The sequence below is a fragment of the Botryllus schlosseri genome, chromosome 16 (genome assembly GCF_051294905.1).
Source record: "Botryllus schlosseri isolate E-star chromosome 16, Bs_hap1, whole genome shotgun sequence".
In the NCBI taxonomy this organism is placed as follows: Eukaryota; Metazoa; Chordata; class Ascidiacea; order Stolidobranchia; family Styelidae; genus Botryllus; species Botryllus schlosseri.
The window spans coordinates 2,803,816-2,827,570 of record NC_137251.1 but is presented as its reverse complement, the minus strand read 5'-3'; the positions used below and the strand labels follow the sequence as shown (position 1 = coordinate 2,827,570).

At 40.3% G+C, this 23,755-nt stretch overlaps 3 protein-coding genes across 3 annotated transcripts; all 3 read left to right on the top strand.

Moving 5' to 3' along the window:
- Positions 1-71: 71 nt before the first annotated feature.
- LOC145458598 (protein Dr1-like) lies at positions 72-3,363 on the top strand. Its single transcript, XM_080337014.1, has 4 exons — positions 72-227; positions 296-431; positions 1,625-1,788; positions 2,990-3,363. The coding sequence occupies exons 1-4, from the start codon at positions 156-158 to the stop codon at positions 3,143-3,145; spliced, it is 528 nt and encodes a 175-aa protein (XP_080193140.1). The 5' UTR covers positions 72-155; the 3' UTR covers positions 3,146-3,363.
- Positions 3,364-4,701: 1,338 nt separating this feature from the next.
- LOC145458597 (serine/threonine-protein kinase/endoribonuclease IRE1-like) lies at positions 4,702-8,525 on the top strand. Its single transcript, XM_080337013.1, has one exon. The coding sequence runs from the start codon at positions 4,843-4,845 to the stop codon at positions 8,431-8,433; it is 3,591 nt and encodes a 1,196-aa protein (XP_080193139.1). The 5' UTR covers positions 4,702-4,842; the 3' UTR covers positions 8,434-8,525.
- Positions 8,526-11,973: 3,448 nt separating this feature from the next.
- LOC145458984 (vesicle-associated membrane protein 7-like) lies at positions 11,974-19,284 on the top strand. Its single transcript, XM_080337501.1, has 5 exons — positions 11,974-12,219; positions 14,143-14,239; positions 14,635-14,739; positions 15,117-15,272; positions 18,856-19,284. Exons 1-5 carry the CDS (start codon positions 12,071-12,073, stop codon positions 19,000-19,002), a joined length of 654 nt encoding a protein of 217 aa, XP_080193627.1. The 5' UTR covers positions 11,974-12,070; the 3' UTR covers positions 19,003-19,284.
- The last annotated feature ends 4,471 nt before the right edge of the window (positions 19,285-23,755 follow it).

The window sequence follows — 23,755 nt, the reverse complement described above, 5'->3', positions numbered from 1 at the left end:
AAACCCTTCTGTCACGCGCAACTTATTGCCGAAAACAACCACTAATTCCAGACTCCAGTCTGTGCGTATACGCACCTAGTAAATGTATACGTCGAAAATCGATCTGTTTTCGTCACATTTGCAGAGTTACAGCTAATGAAGTAACCGAGAGTGGTATGGCGGATGATGATGACTTGAACTTGCCCAGAGCTGCAGTGAATAAGCTGATAAAAGAAACCCTTCCACAGGTTCGATACATTATTTCACTCTGGGCTATAAATATCATTCAATTGACATTTATATGGAAAATCTTCAGGTTCGTGTCTCGAATGAAACGAGGGAACTCATTATTCAATGCTGCAATGAATTTATCCACCTCGTATCTTCTGAAGCAAATGAGATATGCAATAAAAATGCGAAGAAAACAATAATGCCCGAACATGTGCTAGAAGGTAATACGATATAGGATTGATTTATTCATTGCTCAAGCACTGCTTTCATATCATCTGGATATTAAGCGTTATTCTGGTCAGATAACTGAAACCACTCGAAGACCACCATACCCAATGTTACAGTTACAGCAAAGCATGACATTGTCAACTGCCCGGACCTATAATCGGAGTCGACCAGGGCTGTGGAGTTTTTTTACCTCCAACTGTGTCTCCATAAACTATCTGTGTCCAGTTCAGACTCGTCATATTTTCGTCACAGAAGTCCAACTCAGACACTCCTACAAATATTTTCAAAACAATTCTCTCACTGAAGGCTACATTCTCAATTTCATCAACTTTTGACCCCTTTTTGACGTTGAGCATTATTGGTTTGGATTCTTGGGCATTTTAACTAACTAGCCCGGCTCAAAAGGCTGTTATAAATTTTTGGACTCTTGACTTCAATAGGAAATAACTTACTGAAACTTCACCTCCACAGCCCCAGCTGCAATGATCCTTATATATATCTTGGCAGTTGTTCAGTGTTACCTAGGGTTGTGATGACTTGAGTCATTACTCTACTCGAGTCATGATTTTCTGATGACTTGACTTGAGTCTTTTTCTCAAGATACGGAAATGACTCTACTCGAGGCAATCTGTGTATTGACTCGACTTGGACTCGCGCCTAACTCGAACCAAGTCATATGACTCGAGAGTCAGACTGCCAAGACCGATATCTCATTGTAATTTCGAAGAATAGTAAAGTAACCACACTATTGTGATTTCGTCTATCGGCACTGGTACTTAAAAATGCGACCAGAAACTGCTGAAATTGAGGAAAATTAGTATATTATAAATGCAAACCATTCGATATCACCATACAGAGTTATAAAAGGTGGGTTTAACAAGACTTTAACTGAAAACTGAGCTGTCAATACTATGACTTGAACTCGCGTCATAATACCATGACTCAGACTCGACCCTCTGCTCACTGACTTGGAGTCGGACTTGACTCGGTAGTCAATTAAAAATGACTCGAGTCAAAACTATAAAAGTGAGATTGACTTGTGACCTGTGACTTGGTTACAGCCCTGGTCTGTGCAGTATCAAGCCTGTAGGCCTACTTTTTTTAATGACTCAACATTGAGTCTAAAAGTCTATTCTAATATTCGGTTCGTTTCACCCTATTCATGTCAAAACTGCTTAATTTTTAGCTCTTGAAACTCTTGGATTTGCGTCGTACATCCAGGAATGTAAAGACGTTTTGGAAGAGTGTAAGCATGTAGCGTTGAAGAAGCGGAGAGGTAGCAGCCGACTTGAAAATCTGGGAATACCCGAGGAAGAACTGCTGAGACAGCAGCAAGAACTGTTTGCAAAAGTATGATCTCAAATTTCTAGCGTCGACATAGCCATCAGTTGCTCTCAATTTCATTATAGTTCACCTTGAAATAGTACGTAGGCTAGGTAGGTTTGCTTACATATTTTGCTTGGCATTTGACGTTCCTCTCCATGGTGTTATATCTTATGGTTTGTCATTGCAATCACACTGCAATATTTCTGGATATAAGCAATGATGTTCGATGTTCTTTAGTTAACAACGCTACTAAATTACTTTCAGAAATTGTCAGTAACGAAGTACTTTTACTTAATAGATAACTTCCACTTCTAGGCTATTTGAACAGTTTTTTCGGCAAGCTACTTGCATTTTACGCTTTGGATTTAGTAAAGTAGAAAGTAGTATTGGAATGAGTGTGCATCACTTTTTTGTGAGAAAGTGTCGTAATAACTGTGTGGAATACCCGTGTAACTGAATATTTTTTCGAAGAATTTACCTATTTTATGTGTCATTGGCCATTTTGCATTAATTTCGAAGGGATGCATCTTGAAATTTCGATCAACTGCCAAGACTATGCCTAGCCTTGACCAAATCAATTGAAAACTCATTGCTCGAGTAGGCTACTTTCCAGACGTTTTATTTTCTGGTTCCACTTGAATGTTTTTGGCCATGTCTTGGAAATTGCTCCTAGTTTTAATTGAGTAGAAATTTAATGCGTTACTTGAGCAGCAACCCTGACTACTTTGACCACCTCTGAGAGGAAAATAGACGTGCTTCCACTTCAATAGCATTCAGAGTCATATTGCCTACTCTATACCTGTAGAATTTTGTCGAGTGAACGTCAATTTTTGTATTGCTCTGTGACGTGTGCGTGAATGAAGTTGACATGCAGTATCATGCCTACAGTATAGCTGTGAATACAATTGGAACTATCTGCAACACAATTTGCTAATCTGCATCAGTCAGGGAACAGTATGCTGCAATTTATGACAAATGATGCATGCAATGGGTTCATAAACGACTTCAATGCAGTGTGCCACCGATGTTTGTGAATGATGAGGGTAATTTGAAAAGCATTGTGAATATAATAATTAATTTGTTGAGACTTGCATTAGCACTTTTAATACATCCGCCTTCTATTCTACCAAGTAGCTTGAAGATTTACTATAAATAGCGGAATCTATGTATAGTTTTGTTCCCAGTCATGTTCGATTGATTGACTAACTATAACGTTCTTCTTCAGGCCCGTCAGGAACAAATGGAATTGGATCAACAGGAATGGCTCCAAGTGCAGCAGCAAATGCAAATGGCTCAGCAACAAACTGCCTACCCCGTGATGCAGGCTATGCCACCCGCAATGCAGCAGCAAGCTTTAAATCCAGAATTCCAAGACCAATGAAATTTTGATGAGCTTTCCGTAGAGGGTATACCTGTGAAGCGGTTTATCAAAATCTGAATATTTGCACAAATACTTCTCATTCTGGCTGCTTATCATGAATAACTTTGTTGCAGCTTTGAATAAGCATCGGCTGCTATGTTGAATTTCCGTGGCCTCGATTCGAGACCTGTTCTCTACAACATACCGGCGTGCAATATAATACAGTCGACTTTTTTGAATAGTTGTGGATATGTACACAATTGAGCTTGAGTGGCTGTATGTTGCGCTTCAGAACCAGTCTCGTGCTGCTGTGTATAAGTAAAAATATGATAATGATGTGTCATGATAACTGACGTTTTGAAAAAGTGTGGTGGGAGTCCTATCCCGATGGATCTTCAAATCATCTGCATATTCAAATACCAACCACATCAGCCAAACACAAGATTTATTTAGGTACTGCAGCTCGAACTGTAATGATACAAGTGATGACCTCATATTTGTAACATTGAAAGGTTTAATGAGAGGTGTAGGCAAGGCAATAGGCACCGTAACACCCTGGCTACATCTCTACGATGGTATCGTGGCTTCCTTCGTTTGGCGTCGTCTGTTGCCAGTCAAGAACGAACCTCGCAGTAAAATGCTACTCAGGTGTAAGTAGGATCATTCAAATAGAAGCAAAATGTTACGTCTGGTAATGGCCCACTAAAAACATGCTCCAATATATAATGTTACTGATCGTGGGAGCTCTCTCTTAGCAACACCCTTATACGCATACAAATGTAATTGACCGATAGAATTTAGTTATAAACCTCGATAACAGTGCTAGCATTTTCCAACTCGTTTTTACAAATATAATTTTCACTTACATGCCGAGTATAGGCACTTCATGCGACCTAAATCACCCATTTATTTGATGTTCACAATGATTTTCAACAACAATAACAATCATTGTATCATAATTTTCATCTGAACAAGTTACACACAATGTACAATGCGATGCCATGAACAGATAGGAGGATGTTGAACGACACGCGTCGGTAGCGATCCTTTACTCTGACATCCACCTCGGCCTAGAGTGCCCGATGTCACAGTTCTTTTCGATGTTGATCCTTTTTGAAGCCGCGGCCCTTTCTACTAGTTCTTTCCATTCCTTGTGAGTGCTTCCTTTCGTCGGGTCTTTTTCTGGGCTTTTTTATCGCCGTAAGAACGGCAACGGCAGGGGAAGAGGAGCCCGGATAAACCTCCGACGGGAATTGAACCTGTTGACGTGTCTGCTTGGTGTTGGTGGGCGATTATCGTAACCAATAACCATTTACTCTGGTTCCGGTTGACTCGAAGATCATCATGATCATATCACCGGTACCACTCTATACCGCTAAACAACTGTTATTTGTTTTGTTACGTACTACATATTTATATGTATTCTATTTGTTGTGGCGTCATCGGTTGACGAAATAAATCTCTCTCTCTCTCTCTCCATTCGAACAGTCTATGGTTTAATTCACTTCAGTGATCATCGTCTCTGTCATCACTTCTTGTTGTTGTGAAATGTGATGTTGAAAATGGAGAGCTCGCAAGTGATGAATATGTGAGAAGTTTTCTCAAAAGACCCTCTCTCTACATAATGGTAGTATACTTCGACGAAGACCAAGTTCAAGAACTTAGCAAGTACAGCGTTTACATCAATTTATCTTCCGACTGAAAAGTCTTGAAGTACGATGAACGTATCCTTGTTTCTGTTGCTATTCTGTGCTGTTGCGGCGGCGTCAGATGAGGACCAGAGCAATATCACTGCAGACTCGTCTGATGATGTCAATATCATGGATGATTTGTTGCTAGTTTCCACATTGGATGGCACACTTCACGCAGTCAGCAGAACCAATGGATTAGTCAAGTGGCAGCTTGAAGATGAACCTATTGTATCGGTACCAATGGATACTTCTGTCATCAAGGGTCCTACGTTTCTTCCAAATCCAAAAGATGGATCACTCTATGCCTTCAAGCCAGATTCGGAAGGATTCACTAAATTCCAATTTACGATCCCAGAGTTGGTTCAAGCTTCACCGTGCCGAAGCACTGATGGAATACTTTACACAGGAAGAAAAGAAGATATGTGGATTTCGGTCAATCCCGATACTGGAGCTAAAGAAAAGATCATTAGCACTGCAGACTTGACCGAAAACTGTCCTGGAGGATTGACTTCAAATTTATTTATTGGTAGATCAGAGTATAAGATAACTATGTACGATTCTAAGACTGATAAACTGCGCTGGAACGCAACATTTAAAGATTATTCTAGTCATGCAAAGAATGAATATTTATTGGATCACAAATATCTCCATTTTGCGTCCAGCTCCGATGGCTACATGGTGACGATAGACAAGACGAGCGGTAAAGTCATGTGGGCTAACAATTTCGGATACCCTGTCATAGGGATGTATGTGCATGGGAACGGTGGTGGTTTGTTCAAAGTACCCCTTATGAATATGGCGAAAGAGACGTTGACGTACATGTTACAAAATCAGAATGGAGATATCGCATTGATGAAGGATACGCTTCAATGGGGGCCTAAATATTCGGGTGCCGAGACGGAAACGCCACTTGTGCCGTCTCTTTACGTCGGTCAATACTTGAATAATTTGTACGCCATCCCAGCTATGAAGCATGACGGGGTAGGGTCGCGTCAAGATATTCTATTGCTTCCAGGTCCGTCTGAAAATGACATCCCATCGTCCGATTCAACTGCTCTTCAAGTAGAAACGGCAGTCCCGGCTTGGAAATTGGTCGGTTACCATGACCTTCCTATTTTAACGGACACTGACTATTTTCCGCTTAATCAGAAGAAAGACTTTAAAATTCCTTTGCTTACAGCGGAAATAAAGCCTATTGATGCAATCTTGAAAGATTCTAGCGAGGCGGGTGTCCCGAAACCGCCTGTTTTTCCGCCGGAGTATCCTGCGTATCGTCATTTCGAGCAAGCCAAACTGAAACAGAAAAGATTTCAAGAGCATAAGAAGCGTCAAAGACGCCCGCCGACCTCCCCACTCAGGAAAGAACACGCAAGCGAACCCGTAAGATGGAATGAGATCACGTTTGTAGCGATCATCACATCGCTTTTGACAGGGGCTATTTTCATAATCATCAGCGGCAAAAATTTCCAAACAGCATTCGGGCTTGACAAGTCACGCACAGTCTCAATGGATGGGTATATTCGGATTGGACAGATTGAACTCGACCCTTCGGATATATTAGGAAGAGGCAGTGAAGGTACGGTTGTGTACAAAGGAAAATTTGACGGTAGACCGGTCGCAGTGAAAAGAATAGTTCCTCAGTGCTTTACTTTCGCGGATCGGGAAGTAGCGTTGCTTAAAGAATCAGATGAACATGCCCACGTCATCCGGTATTTCTCAACTGAAAAAGATTCACAGTTTCGTTACATCGCTTTGGAGTTATGCAGTGGCACTTTACAGGAGTATATCGAAAATCCGCAATTTCAATGCAGCGTTGGATTATCTCAAATCACCGTTATGGAGCAAGCTATGAAAGGGATACAGCATCTGCATAAGCTTGGTATCGTGCACCGAGACGTGAAACCTAGTAATATCCTCGTGTCTTTTCCGAATAAGATCGGCCAGCAGAAGATCGTGTTGTCTGACTTTGGATTGTGCAAGAAATTGGTTGGTGGTAGGTGTTCTTTTTCGCAACGATCCGGCATGGCTGGCACAGACGGATGGATAGCTCCAGAAATGATTTTGACCGATCGGTATCGCATGACGAGAGCCGTCGATATCTTCTCGATGGGCTGTGTGTATTACTACATCCTATCGGGTAAACATCCGTTCGGAGACTCGTTGACACGCCAAGCTAGAATCGTCGCCGGTGACTTTTCCTTGAAGGAGTTGACTACTCATGAGTTTTGCGTTGAAGCTATCGATTTGATACAGTGTATGCTTTACGTCGAACCGCATTTGCGACCGGGTGCTGAAACCGTGCTTAAGCATCCCTTGTTTTGGAATTCCGAGAAGAAATTAGAATTTTTTCAAGATGTCAGCGACAGAGTGGAAAAAGACCATCCGGACAGTTACCTGATGGTACGTCTGGAAGGGAACTCTACCGATGTTTTCGGCACCGACTGGCGCCCAAATTTGTCCTACTCATTGCAATTAGATTTGAAAAAGTTTCGTAATTACAAAGGCGATTCCACAAGAGATTTGTTGAGAGCTATGAGAAACAAAAAACACCATTACCGCGACTTAGATGCGGAAGTGAAAGCCTCTTTGGGATCCATTCCCGAGGAATTCTTGAAATATTTTACTTCGAGATTTCCCAGCCTGCTGATCCACACGTACCATTCGATGTGGCCTTGCGGCAATGAAAATATATTTGATCGGTATTACGATTCAAAAGCTGGCAATCATCTATTCAATAGGGAGCAGCCGTACTTTTTTTTTCCGCAGAACCATCAAAATTCAGACACTGTCCCTAATAACATCTGGACCCCACCATCTTGCAAGCGTAGAGGTGCCAGTTTCCCCAAGCAAATGTCCGATATTGATACTAATTGGCGTGCTAACGCGCATCCGCGCCAATCAACTGATGTCATGGACCTGAACACTGCCCCTAATCATTTGTTTCATTCAAACACCGAGCCAAATTTTGATAACGCTAGAAACAGGCCGAAACCCTGGAAAGCGTCTCCTAAAAAAACATATCCCAACATGCACACAACCGGTAGCGATGGAGTGTTGAATGCTCGCGTATCGCAAAAGCCTGTCACCTCTTCAGTATCTTACGCGAGCATGGTACAAAATCGACAAAATACCCGAACTCCGGATTTGTCTGACCCTGCGAATGGCCCTACGAAGAATAACGATGTGATAAACTTGTCTCATCCAGAACCGGTAAACTGTGAGAGCTCGAGCCAGGCTCCATCCGAAGTTTCAGATTCGTCTGAGACGACGAGTAATTCAAATAACCTTCTAGTCACTGACAATCATAGTTTGAACTCGTCAACCAATAGTCTGCCAGCAGAAGACGGTGAATATCTCAGCATGGTTAACACATTGTCCAAAGCAGAAGAGATGGAAGACTGTGTCAATGTGAACGGTTCCAATACCAAGGGAGTAGAGGAGGAAGAACCTAAAATGCAAAATGATGACGAAAATTCTGGTGTCAATGGATTACCAGACCTTGACACTAGTGTGGCAGATCAGAGTGAACCAGTCGGTGAAAAGAAAACGGCAAAGAAAAAGAAGATACGTCGCGGCAAAAAGAAGAAAGCAAATGCAACCGACCTGGAGACGCAATGATTGCCTTCCGGTTCGAGTCTTAACTCGTTCCGTCACCGTTTCATATACGTTTTTGTAAAGCAGACCAAATGCCATTTTTCATTGATGCTCAATTTTGTAAATATTTCCAATCGCTCCATGATACACAGATCAGTTTGCACCGAAACAGGAGCGGGCGCACATCAATTTGCTTTTGTTCGGATGTAAGTGTTGTTGCGGCCTTTCAGTGCTTTGTATCTTACCTTTTTACCAACTTTTTATAAATTGCTGTCATAACGGGTGTTTTATGTGGCTGTGAACTTTCTATGTGACGGTAAATCTATTTTCATTTCTGCTAGTCGTATTTTGTTTCTATGAATATTTGGTCACATATCCTGACTGTCGTGACGCTTTTTCATTCTGTAATCATGTCGTTGGATTGGGTTTATGTAGTGCCGTAAATTTGTGACTTTATAAGGACCAAGAATAGATGATGCCTCGTGAATTTTTGTTAAGAATCCTATGAAAACCTGATAGTTGTTTCTTTACTATACTACCAAACAAGACTATTTGGTTGTTCCAGTAAAGCTTGAAATTATACTCACTTGATGTGCAGTAGCCCATTCATCCCAACTTGTCATTGCAACTGTAAAACAGTCTCGTTCCTAGCTGTTTATGTGCTGTCTTGAGATAGGTTGTGGTTTATAATAAAGTCAAAATATCTCTATGGGTCAGATCTGGTGTATGTTATATTGATACATTGATTGTTTATATATTGAAATAGATTATATTATCACCCAACGTTGTGTTGTCCTATTTCCCATACAGTATATTATTTTATGCCGACCGATGTGAATTTTCTTGAAAAGGGTGAAATTCTGTAAAACATTGACGCGATTTAATCTTCTATAGATCCAACTTCGCAGATGATGTAGTGTGGCTTTGTATCAATGTTTCAGAGACTAGCAGTGAATCGTTTTCTTGTCCAATGTCCGTGTATGAGTCCAGTCCAGGTATTTACTGCACCTATTCCTTAGAGATCATGCTTTGTTCATTTTTATGATTATCTAATAAAATTTATTGTTGCTGGAACATTGTGTGAAATACCGGTTTTCTTCGGAGGATTTGCAGTGTCCACTGTCCAGCGATGCAAAATTTCAGCTCTGAGTAGGCCTATATAGTAGTGTATGGTGGTGAATAGCCTTCACTTGTCAAGTGGGAACCTGGGAACTAAGAAGCTGTTGAGAAATTTGTCAATGAACAGGAAGCGTTAATCCATATGGTAGACAGACTAATGTATTGTATCAACTTGCATTGGGTTCTTTGCTGCATAAATATAATGTCGTAGTGCCAGCTCACTTGTAGCTGCTGTGGTTGACTTAATGGTATGATTTCGCAACTTTCACTTCGGCAATATATCATTGTGCATTGGCCATGTTCATATTTGTCACAATGTATCAGAGTTAGCCATGGCCAAGATATATGTCTGAAAGAAAATGAAAACTGAACACAGAGTTAATTCTCTCAAAATGTGTAAAATATACATATAAGATACTATGATTCCACAGTGCCGATGTAGCCACTACATGGATAAATCCAGAGATAGTGGGAGTAGTCAACGCTTGTATTCAAGTAGAAGTACCGCCTTACTTTTCCACTCAATTACAAGCAGAAAGGTTCAATTTTTCAAGACATGGGAAAACTACAAGTGGTAGTAAAAAGGGAAGGTTCGAACTTCGAAGAGTAACTCAAGTCACAAGTAGTTCTAGTCGCATACTTTCGCGAGTTCATCAGACGTGTTCAAGTTCGATTAAAACGCCATGAGGAAGGACACTACAAATAGCTTCAATTTTCAAAAACCATACAGGAAAAGCATATAGCTCAGTGGCATAGCCAAACCAGAGCGCTTTGGAACCTAATCCTTGGTCCATAGCCCTTACAAAGGTTATGCTTAGTCTACTCAATGATATATATACAAAGGTGGTCAGTAACGAAGTACTTCTACTTTTTGGAAGTACTCAAGTAGTTTTCCTCTACTTCTGGTACTTACTCAAGTAAATCTTATTTTCTCTACTTTTACTTCGTAATATTTTGTTTACTTTTTGCTATTTTCAGTTTGTCAAGTAGAAGTAGTTTAATCCCCCAATACGAAAGATAGCCTTAGGAATTTCGGAGCTGTTTTCACGGAGTTCCAACATATATTTAATATTCATAAGAGTAAAAAGCCCAGAATTTTTTTTGCGTTTCGCGCACAGTAGTTATGAGTAACAAATATGTTTTTATGTTTTTTTTTCAGGAAAGTATCAGTGAATATAATCTAGGTACGGGATTGCTTGGTTCCGCTTACACCGCATTGTCTCCCATATTAAATATTTCATCACTGTAGATATGGCCCACCATAACGTTTGAAACTACCATTTCGCAATCTAGTAATTACCAATCATATCGTACTCTCTAGCAGCCCATTATGTGTCTTGCTAATCTGGAAAATCCAGCTTTTTTGAATGTTACACCTGTTTTAGCAGATCACCTTTGAAGTTTTATGGACAAAAGATATGGAATATAGTTTCCGCTTTTTAGAAGTGGTATTTTTGTATTTCACTTTCAATTGCGAGTATCATACTTTGAGTTCTAATTACTTGCAGTTCTTTTGTCTGCAGAACATACATGTCGAAGCATAAAAGCAAGTGTAGAATGCCTTTATTTTCCGAAAATAAAGCTACACTAAATATAACTTTTACCTTTCACAATATTTGTTATCAACGTATATATACTAATCGCGCAAAGTGATGAAAACGTATTCGATAAAACTTCCACGTATTGATCTGCGCCTAAAGGTGGGGCCTTATAATATGGGGTAGGGCGCCATGCCATGATATTCTTCCAGTAAACAAAGGGTTAGTATCGCATTTTCATATCAATACTATAATTTGCATCCCGTGATGCGAAAAAAATGCTCATTCAGTCAAAAATTGATACCTCCTGGGATGCATCAATACGAAACAAGCTCTCTGCACCTTCCGCATAGCTCAATTCGCAGCTTTTGACAGTCCATTCGAACGAATTAGGATTGTTTTCAAAATTACTTACTTGAGTAGATTTAAAGTCAGTCAAACCTACTTCTACTTCAAGTGGTTTTAGGTGGCTTATCGAAGAAGTACTTCTACTTGTACTTGAGTAGATTTTTTTTCGTGGCTACTTCTACTTCTACTTGAGTAGCTTTCTTGACTACTTTGACCACCTCTGTACATATATCATTGATCTACTAAGGTCTACTAGCCTAGTAACCAAACGAATCCCACCGCGAACTTTGCGTAACCAAACCGTATCCGACAATAATACATCGTCCCATAATGTACTAAAAAATTATAAAATATGACACCGTCAAAATATTTGGTGGTATCAACGACACCACCGACATCGCAAATTGATATCCACCGCACAATCTCAATGGTCAAGTGTAAACATTGGTGGCTAATGAATAAATGAATGAATGAATAATGGTGACAATCACCAGCTATTTAAAGGTCTTTCGTTGTAATGAAAGGGTTGGGCTTAGGACCGTCTCTGACTCTATTCCGTTCTGTTAATTTACTAAGTTGGTCTAGTGGAGTTTAAAATATTTATTCACCAAAAACCGTTTACCAAACAGCTGGTTTACAACTTATTGACGGTCGTTATGCCGTTACTCTATAGTTGCCTTTCTCGCGGGAATGTTATTCTGGTAGACAAAGCTCTTGTACGGGAAGACTACCAGTCTGCGGCTAAGGAAATACTACAGGACATCTCCTCTTACCAAAATAAGAAAACATCAATCCAGAGGGACAGGTTGGTACTTTTAAACCAAAACCATACAATTATTGAAATACAAAATTAGTACTTAGAACTTAGAAGTGCTACGATCGTTGATATACGATGTTCTTTTGAATTCTCTACTAGTTGCTGACGATTACCCCTGACGAGTGTCAGCCGAAAATATTCGGGTACATTTCAATATGAATATACTATTCAATGGTACTTATAGAAGTATAGAACTAAACCATATATAATTTTAACCCTAATCATAATCAAGGGTTCTATATCCGTCATCTGCTCAAAACACGTTGCTACTACACACAATGTGATTATTATGATGGTAATTATGGTGTAGTGTTCACCCAGGCAGACAGTGTAGAGACAAGTGTACCTGTCTCTTTACCTTTACCGACAAGATAGCGTAATGGTGAAGCGTCCGGCTTCTTGATCGGTAGGTCGTGGGTTCGATCCCAGGCCGGGTCAGACCAAAGACCTGATTAGTAACACTGGTATCCATGACTTCCCTGCTTGGCGCTCATGCATTACTGGGATAGCATGGAGCGGTGGTGCATGACTTAGAAAGCCGTAAAGGCTATAGCTGCACTTCCTTGTCCAGCGGCATATGCACATCATGCACTCCTGGTATGCATATGCACAGATCGTGTGTATGTGTATCATGAGTCGGTGTATATGCCGCAAAAAACATCAAGGACAAAAATAAACTACGTCCTTCCTTTGTTGATACCCAATGATACGGTTGTGATCAGACTAGTCGACCTCCTCGGTCGTATTGATCATTCCCATCTGATGCCGAATGCTGTGCATGCGTATTTTCTATAGCACCATTATTGGTGTCTGTTTGTTAGGCATTTCGATTCATATCATCTCTCTCTCCCGATTGTCCTACTGGCATTACTTATTAATGCCACATGTAACACTGTTTTGGGCTTAATCTACCAGCTATCTCTCATTCTCTTCTATTTGTCTTTCACCGGATCATTCTCTTGGATTTTTTATCAAGAGTCCATAAGAGCAATGACGCACGAGAGGAAAAGCCCGGATATATCGCCTACCTTTCGAACCACAGCCTCTTTCTCTTGCAGTTAAAATGATATTTGTCACTTCTGTGCACCAAATCCAGAAGTGTTCCACATGACCACCAACCACACTTTTTAATTATGTTTCCTATAACACTGCACATTTCTCACTTATGGTCTGGCCCCGTTATGATGAACTCGAGATTGTTTCTATTAGCCTTAATTTTTCCGATTCTCTACTATAGTTGCTGACATTACCCCCAGTGACAAGTGTCAATCGGAAATATTTGGGTTTATTTCAATTTGAATATACTATTCATTCCTTTGATCTGTTATTGATGAACTCCGTTCTTGCGTCATTCTTGATTGCAAAACAAACGATTCAGAACCGCTGATATAGGAACTTGGCGTTGACTTCCTCAAACTCATCTTTCAATGCATGATTTGAATACGGTAGTGTATTCATATTGAAATGAACCAGAAATTTTCGGCTGACACTCTGACACACTGAAAATAATCGGCTTCATTTCAATATGAATAAGCTATTCAACTGTATATTGTATATTGAAGTTCTGTACCTCCAAGAAGCTCTTCAATGCATGAAGCGTGTGAGAAAGATATCCTGAAATATCTTGCGTTTACTAAATTACAGACAATACAATTTCGCGGTATCGGTTGTCAACCCATCTTTCGTACCTATTAGGTTTTTATTTTCTTGAATGGACCCTTGCTAATTTTCAATCGCCACAACTGCATCACAGTTGAAGACGAAGATGAAAATTGTTGTTAAAGCCGGGGTGGGAGGTTAGCCCAGCTATATTACCTTTGCTCCAGAGAAGCATCATGCAATGTCTGGCATTTTGTGTAGCGATAGCTGTTGTCAACGTATTATCGATTACATTTAATGTGTATATTTCAGTAACAATTATCACACCTTGGTGGACAATGGATTTGTTTACATCTGTGTCGCTGATGAAGAGGCTGGTAGAAGAATGCCATACCTTTTCTTGGACGACGTAAGTCTACTGCCAGTTTTTGTATTTACTTGTTTATGTTTGTATCAACCTTTACTAGTCTGGGGACGTGTTGGAATCAAGTCGCTGTCTTCCGAGTCAAAGTCATTTCGAATCACAGAAATTTTGGAAGTGACTTTCAGAGTGAAGTTGAGTCATCTGAAACTTTCTGATTTAAAGTCATCATATACTCTCAGATTGAGTTGATGTGCAGATGCAAATCCATTATCAAAACTATCATGATGTTTTCTAGCTTTTGCTTCAACTCATTTAGATTTATTTGTAAGAAACTTGTGAGTTACTGCTAATACCTAAATGCCCGCTTTCGCTGCCTACCATTAAGGTTTAGAACCGCGCACACGCACAATGATTTTGTGTTCATTACTTTTTTATTGTAGCTGAAAGCAAATTTCATCGCTTCTGCCTCTCTCATGATGAGATCACAGAACGCAGCCCCCTTCGAATTCAATCGAGAGTTCAGACAAGTGCTTGCAGATTTAATGGTGAGTATCAGGCTCATTTGCAAAATCATTCTCCTGCTTCTCGAATGGATAGCCTTATTATTAAATTTGTAATTTTATTTCACAAGTTCTTGCGGCAGGTGGGGCCTACGATATTCAGATTGATGAACTGGGCAAACTAATTAATATTCATAATGTATACACCATACATGCTTGTAGGTCAATAGAATGCGATGGATTTTTGTAGGTAGTTTGCAAATGCATTTGCTTTGAACTTGAGGCTGTGAATTTTGACCTTGGCACGTGTCTCAGATTATGACACCCTTCATTACTCACGTGACGCTAGTTATAGTGATTAGGAATTAGCCCACTCTTAGCTACCGGTATCGATTTTGCAATACGTAATGAACACATTCCAGGACAAACATAACTCCGGCAAGGGCGACCAGGTCCAGGTACTGCAAAATCAAGTCAACGAGGTCACGGGCATCATGAAGCAAAACGTGGAGAAAGTACTGGAGCGTGGCGAAAAGCTTGATGATCTTGTCGACAAGACGGACGACCTGCAAGCCAGTGTAAGATTAGCCTACTTACTTTTTCGGTGATGGAGATTGAATGTAAATTGTTCAGCTCAATGATTCAAAGCACTTGGTTTTGAATAGTATCGAAACTACGCAGGATATGTCTTATTCGGCCATCAGATTGAAGTGATGCTATCATTGGCGGTCAGTAGGGTTGTCCAAAATGACTTATTTTCCAAACTCTGGAATTAATTATAAAGTTTTGAATTTTTTTTTCAAGTTTTTCAGTCAACCCCACGAAATTGTTGAGTTGTCTACCAAAACGATGCAGAACAATTTTGACGCAATTCAACCCGTCGAAGCGGAGTTGTTTGAGTTTATCATTAATAATTCTGGGATTAGGCTACCCACCATCCAGACTATTTTCGCGAATCCAAAATCTTCAACTACGATAACTTCACTTGCACCAGTTGGAAGTTAGCAAAAATTGTTAAGCATCGTTCTTTTAGACAACTTAATAATTTAATGGGCTAATTTAAATTTGGAAAAAAAATTTTTTTTAATAAATAAAAAAAAATTTAAACTCCTGTCGGTTCACATCTACTTGTTGGAATCGAGCAAAATTTGGTGTGCAGCGCTCTTGGGAACCTAACAGTTTGATCAGTGAATCTCCGGAATCCGGGAAAAAAGTAATTTTTGAACGGCCCCTCTATTGGTCGGTAACAAATTTATTCTGCTTTTTTGAATACTCAAGTCGAGTAGACTTGGTTTACTTGCACTGTTACTTACTCAAGTAGGTATGTTATTCTGCTTGAGCAGTTTTTAGGCACTCATATTTTAATATTTAGAACTTGAAGAGTAGATAGTAGTTAGGGTATAAGATTGCAGCACTTTTATATCATAGCCATTCTCAAAAATGCATCTTGCAATTTCGAAACCGCCATCACAGATTAATTGCCGAATGTATGCAAACCCAAGGCCAAATCTACTTTTTGGAGGCTACTTCCTCCAGTACTTTTCAGATCTTTTGTTTTCTTCTTCCATGTGTGGTAGGTATGACATGTCTTGAAAATTGCTAGAATGCTTCCATTTGAGTAGCTATGGAAACTACTTTAACCACCTCTAGACGAGATAACTATAAGAATCGAAGTTTGAAGGATGCAGAAGCCAGTAACATGCAAAGATTAGACTCGTATCCCAATGCAGCATTAATACAGTAATTGAATAGTATATAATCATATTGAAATGATCCCGAATATTTTTGGCTGACACAGATCAGGGGTAATCGTCAGCAACTAGTAGAGAATTGGAAAGAACATTGTATATCAACAATCGTATCACAATATAGGACTTCACCGGCATGAAATTTCGAATAATAGGGATGGAGCGGGCTAAGCTCAATGTACTATTTTTAGACGGTCCACAATGGTGCAGTAATGTAAGCTGAGTCGCAGGACAGCATTTCCAAATTCCACGCCACCATATTCCGCTTTGCGGATTTGGAAATGATTGATTTCCTAAGAAACGCTAGGATAGGTTTAAGGACTAATCCACTGCATCATCAAATTACATATCATCAATTGTTAGCTACCAGACATCACACAAGCAGAATGATCATGCATTTACATGGCTTGCTTTGTCAAAATGGATTTGTGCAGGCTTTCACAGGCGATAAATAGAAAGGTCATCCGTATTTGTTGGACAAAGTAAAACCAATGTCGAGATCAAATTCTGTTCGACATTCGGAATGCGATGTAGTTGAGGCATTTGCTTGACAATCTGGAAATTCTCATCGCATATACGTATCAATGCTGTCATATGTCATCTGGAATTAAGCTGGCTTGGTCTTCATTGATGCGAAATTTTATCCTCATTTGTTTCTAATTTGGTGAGAACTTGTTCCGGCCAGGTCCATTGTCATTTACCGATATAAAGTATTTTTGTGCAATGGTAGCTGTAGAATTCCGATATAACCGCCCAAGTATAGATTTTAATACATGACTTGCTTTACCATTAGACCAATTGTTATGAAAATTTCACTGTTCACTCTGCCGGTTCCAGTGTAAGAGTTGATTAATGATTTATTTTCTATCTTTTGGAACAAAACTGTGTTGGACTGTACATTGTTACGCTATTGTCCTCGATTGACCAAACCTTACGTAGTCGTTATGTTACTCACTGTGTAAACAGAAGCTGGCGATCTAATACATGTCTTGCGTAATATTCACGATAGGGATATATGACAATGACATGGTGGATTCCGATGATTGGAAGTCCGATTTTTACCTTGTCACGTGTCCTCTTTGATTGTGACGCACATCTAGCTCAAAAATTTGTGACAGTGATTCCATGAAGTCGTGGGTTTATTGTGGTACGTACGGAGACGTGATGTCACGGATATTGGCACGAAAAGTACAGGTTAAGACAGTGGTGGGCCGATTAGAATTTGGAAACGTATGACATGACGGTTTAAAGCACAAACAGTGACTTGTAACTTTAATTGTTGCGGCTTGTTATATAGGCTTTTTATACCTGGATTACTCAGAATACGACCTACATAGCAGAGACGAGCGGACTTGGAATTTCTATATCCTAATTCAATCCAAATCCGAAGCTTCAAATCCTAATCCAGAATTTTTGAATATTCAAATCCATGTCCAATCCTAATCCGATACTTGAAATTCGGTGAGAATGCCAATGTGTGCAAGGGAGGAATTGGGAATTTTTATTTCACAACCAACTATGTTTTTGATTTAAGATAACTTAGGATAGGGCTGCACTTCTCATGTTCATCGGCACCGAGTGTACCATAGTGTAGTGTAGTAAGTACATTAATAACTGACCTGAATAAAGTTTGTCGAAATTCGCCACACGACGTATCAATCTCCCTGAAAATCAGTAAATCCAATCCTAATCCGTTTCCGTTCAGAAAAAATATCTCTGATCCAAATCCGACAAAATCTCACAAATCCGTTTTTTTCAAACCCTAATCCATGCTCAAACTCATCTCTGCTACAGAGTTTACGTAATCATGGTACATCAATAAACTAAACTTCAAACTAAACCCATTTCCGGTTCAGGTTATACATCCTATAGTTCTTGTCCACGCATTAACATTCGTAAATAGATTTTACCATCTAGACACCAAGTAACTTTTCGCGGGCAGCTCAAAATCACGTCGCCGGCCTCGCAATGCCCAGGTCTGGGTTAGGAGGTGATATATTCATCCCCTTATCTGAGATAGGGAGTTTAATGTCCGGTCCGCGCATGCAGCTTCAGAGGTGGTTATTATTGAAATACTTCTACTTTTTCCAAGTGCGCAAGTGAGCTTTTTCTTACTTCTACAACTTATTCAAGAGGTTGTGTTATTAGACAGCTTCCACTTCTACTTGTAGACAAAGTTACTATGGTCACTTTGGTTTTTGTAAAAATGACTCGAGTCAAGTCGCGAAACAAAAAATTGCGACTCGACACATTAACAATCCTGGCAACTAGCTACACCAATTATTGTGACTATACCTGTAGTAGGCTATACAGATATACGTCTTTACATGTTACATCACCAGTTTTGCATACTACAGTATCGAATGTAGTGATATATTTGTTATGTGCGTCACAATAATATTCCTCTTCGCAGTCCAACACGTTCAAGGTGACGTCGAGAAAAATATCGCGGAAGATGCTCTGGAAGAACCGGAAAATGATGATCATCATCGCGGTCGTGTCCGTAGTGTTGATCACTGTCATTGTTTTAGTCATTCTCTCGTCTACAGGTACAATTTAGCGACATAGCATCATTCATCACCTTCGCGGGCATTCTCTTTCTCGCGATTATTGTATTTTCTTGTGCAAACGCCGTTATTATAGATGTGAAATGATATGCAAGTGATCTCTTGACTGCATGACGAATCGTGCGATTCCGATGTCGGGGCGCGTTTACGCTGTCTGCGTCGCGCAGGGCGATACAATAATCGCGCATGTAATTTTGGAGCTGACCAATATTTACCGATGTACCTTACGTAAATACGGTTTTCGAGCTGCGTGGGCTACGATTTCTCGTGTTTTGTTTGTGCGCTATTGATCAATTTCTCCGTGTATACAGCTGACTTGATGACCTTACGGTCGCATCGTAGGCCAAAGGCCACCATTTCAAGAATAAAAACGAGCTTCCCTCGGTTTTTGAAATATGCTTTTTTTCTTCACCGAGGACAAATCGCGATTGCAAATTGATAAAATTATGTGCTCGCTAGATGACGGTGTTGTCCTTTCGTCATGTCGGAATGAAGATGTAACGAGTGATGTCGCCTGTTGTACGTATAATTCTAGCATGAATGCAAACAAAAACCTGATTTCAGGAACATGAATTCGTCCCAACACAGATATGTCGTCCATATGAACGCAAATTGTCGCCTTTAAGGAAATTCATTGTGTCCTAAATCAACAGTGACTGTGGTATTGTACTGCTTCTGCTTTCATACCGTCGAAGTATGTTTCCTTAACATTCTATGTGGTTGTTCTAAGATAGCATTCCAGGGCAGTATGAATGTCATGGCCTGCCTGCACTGCTGTGGTCGCGCGTATCCCAACGGTGTCAGGGCACTTGTGCACATTTCTGGCTCGAAGTCATGAACATTGGCGGTGACCCTGATCCGTTAACAAACAAATGCAGCAATTTTGTAGAATACAACACCATATGAACGAATTCTCACGCGATTTTATATAATTGTTGAAGATTTGTTAATCTGATTTGATTAAATCAGTCTTATATTGTATGCCATGCGTACTGAATAACTTATAGCGCTGGCATCGTCGTGTCCCCTTTTGCATATGGCAAAGAAGCTGACTTGACAATTGTGCAATCTGTAATATATTTTGCATAGAAATACGTTTTTTCTTGTCTGTCAATTTTCGTGTCGTGATTACCATTCTCTTGATTTGTTGGGCGCACTCGCCCTATATAAATACAATTGTAACGTGCGTGAAGTTTCCTGTGCTGTCAGCGAGCGTATTGGCCGGGACCCACGCAGCGAAAGCTTGATATGACTTAGAACTTTGTGGTTGTCGAGGCGTCGATTGTAAATAGGTTGATGAAATGGGTGGTGGTATATTGGCTAGGGATGGTGTGAACGTGAGGTTCACGTTCGCGTTCTGTGTGTGAACCTCCGTAATTTAGAGGTTCACGTTCACAAACGAACCTTGGTAGGTTCTGCACTGTGAACCTTTTTCATAGATTACCATTTTTCACGCCATTATAATACCTTTGGTTGAATTTCTTTGCATTTCAACTTCGCGCCACTCTATGCATGGCGCTGGCAGTATAAAATATCAACACCGTTTGTGAATATTTAGTGACTCTCTGCTGTGAGCTTGACCCGCAATCACACAACAGCAAGAGCGAAATACACCACACGTAGGTAGTCAGCGAATGATACTTATTCAACCAATCAATAAACTTGATATCGTTGTCCGACGTAAAAATGTAGCAGGCGTGGGGCAACCTTGATTTCATATGTTTATTGTATCATAAAAACCAAATCCGTATGATCGGGGTGTTTTCTGCTGCTGTATAATTTGTTATTGTGGTAATATCGGTAGAAAGTATAGAAACCCGTTTTACACTCAATATCAATATCGGCGTATAGCAATACTCAGACGCCGAATACATTGGCCGGTCAGGCCTAGACCGTTAAGGCGTAAGCTCATATTCCCTTGCAAGTCCTCGTCGAAATTGTTGGCAAAGCGACGGAAGATATTGATTTTATGGGATAATGATATCATTTGATTGCCACACTTGATACATATGGCGACTTTTATAACGTCAATATGTACTTCAGCATTGTGGCATTATTTGGTCGCTCGCTAAGTATAGTGTACCTACATTGACATAGGCTATCACTTCACTGAAATGTAGGGTTGGAATTATCACGTTCAGGTTCACGTTCGCGTTCACACAGAACCTTTCAAAATGGTTCGTGTTCAAACGAACCTGAACCTTTCAGAGGTTCACACCATCCCTTGGCACTACGGTAGGGTTACCATACGTTCTCTTTTGAAAGGATTTGTCCTCTTTTTTTTTAAAGTGTCTTCGGAGGACGCCCAAATGTCCTCTTTTTGAGAATTTTGGTCAGATATAGTGCCAAGTTCTACTGAGACACAATAACTCGGCACTGTAGTAACGCTCCGGCGACTATTTCGGGAGCTGGGCCGGAAAATTGACTTTTTTCTAGTCAACCGACCACGAAGTGCGAAAAATTTACCATTTTTCTCCGGTTTTGCAAGTCTTGAAATTTTGAAAAAGTGATCTCTTCACAGATTTCCAAAATATGGTAATCTTTACGCCATCTGCCGGTGTCCACTCTCACGGAACCAGATCCGCCACTGCTGGAAATATCTTTATACAGAATTTAGCCGCTAGTGTGTGCCAGAGATCCTTAACTTTTGTTGGTCCAAGGATTTGGAACTCCTTATCAATAGAGCGCAGAGGTTTGTCATTTGCATCATTCAGTCGGAATTTTAAGTCTCAACTCATTTCTACATATTGAGACCTGAGAGTATAATCTGGTATTTATTTTGAACTAGTGTTATAGTTTTTTTTTTCTACTACCACTGTTTTGCGTTTGCGTTTTGTTGTTCAATCTTTTGTTGAAGTGTTACTGACCGACAGTTGCATGATATAAATGTTCTGACGTTACGCCTTGACTACAGCTGACTTGAAGACTACACATCTTGATGTGGTCATATCGCTGTGTTAGTCTTTTTTACATATTTGTGTGAACAACCATCGTACGAATAAAGAATCTGTCTGTCTGTCTGTCTGTCCACACTACGCTATAGGACTCGGCTGAAATTTGAGCAGGAACAACGCACTGAACATGTTGGATTGCGAAGTGGTTTTTAACAGTCGTGGTCAGCACGAGAATTCCTGCAGTGGCAGTGAGTCGTTTATAGGCCTACGTATCATTGATCCGCTGCGTTAATGAGCACGAAAAACTGGGTTTGGATATGAAATGGCTGACAATTTATATTCGACTTTTGAATAGATTCCTGCCGTACTGCACAGGTACAATCGGGTGGACGGTATTTATTGTGTCAAATGTGTGGGGCCGGCATGGGTTGGGTAAGAATCCCAGCGGGGGCCAGCGCCATATTACTGTATAGAATACATGTATAAATGTATGACGTTAGGATTAGCTTGATAGACTCGAGGCTATAGGGTCAGACGAGGGGTGATAGGGTTGTAACCATGTCAAAAAGCTCCGAGTCACAAGTCAATCTCACTTTTATAGTTTTGTCAAGTCGAGTCATTTTCAATTCACCACCGACTCAAGTCCGAGTCCAAGTCAGCGAGCAGAGGGTCGAGTCCGAGTCATGGTATTATGACTCGAGTCGAGTCCAAGTCATTGTGGTGACTAACCAGTTTCCAGTTAAAGTCTTGCTAAACCCCCTTTTATAACTCTGTTTGGTGATATCGGATGGTTTATTTCACAATATACTAATTTTCATCATTTTTTAGCAGTTTCTGGTCGCATTTTCAAGTACAAGTACCGATAGACGAAATCCCAATAGTGTGGTTACTTTACTATTCTTCGAAATTACAATGAAATGTCAGTCTTGGCCGTCTGAGTCTCGAGTCATATGACTTGGTTCGAGTCATGCGCAATGACTCGAGTCCAAGTCGAGTCAATACACAGATTGACTCGAGTCGAGTCGAGTCATTTCCGTATTTTTAGAAAATGACTCGAGTCAAGTCGAGTCATCATAAAATCGTGACTCGAGTCAGACTCTAAGTCAGGTTCTAAACATGATCTAGCCTTGGGATGAGCAAACTGTGACCTGCAGAGAAAGAAATGCCAATTTCGTATGATGAACGGCGGATATTCACATGTCCACACCGTGTTAATTTTTATCCCAGAACATTCAACTGCACTTTTTTATGCACCATTGATTTGAATGGCTAACAAATAAGAGACTCTCTTTTTCATCCGATACTACAGCTGCAGTCTTCCGTGCCGAAGGCCGTGCGTTAACCAAATATGCCCATTGCCCATTGCCCACTCGTTCCACAAGATTTGCGACACAAATCACACACTACAAGCACAATCTTTATTTATCAATCAGTCAAATAGGCCAAATGCTTGAACTGCGTCGGCCATTCTATTTCATTGATTTGAATATCCACGGAATGCTGAGATGAGTAACATCAGTATAATACTGAACCGTTGAAGACGAGCATGACCAGTTTTTTGTGAACAAGCCGACTTGCACCCTTCACTCGCTTGAATCGCTTAACTGAATCTAAGAATGTTCAATGTTCATATTTTTCAATGCAGGCCGGAGATAGGGCATACTCCCGATTTACGTTCGCAAATCATATTTGGATTTATATTATGGGCATTGGAAGAAATTCCAACTAGCAAGCACACACAATAAAACACTGTTCAACTTGCTCTCCCAGAATATTCATCACAAAAATGGTTCACAAAATATTTTAAACGCGGCTTGCGGCCCTCATCGATGCAAATAATGCACTTTAATTT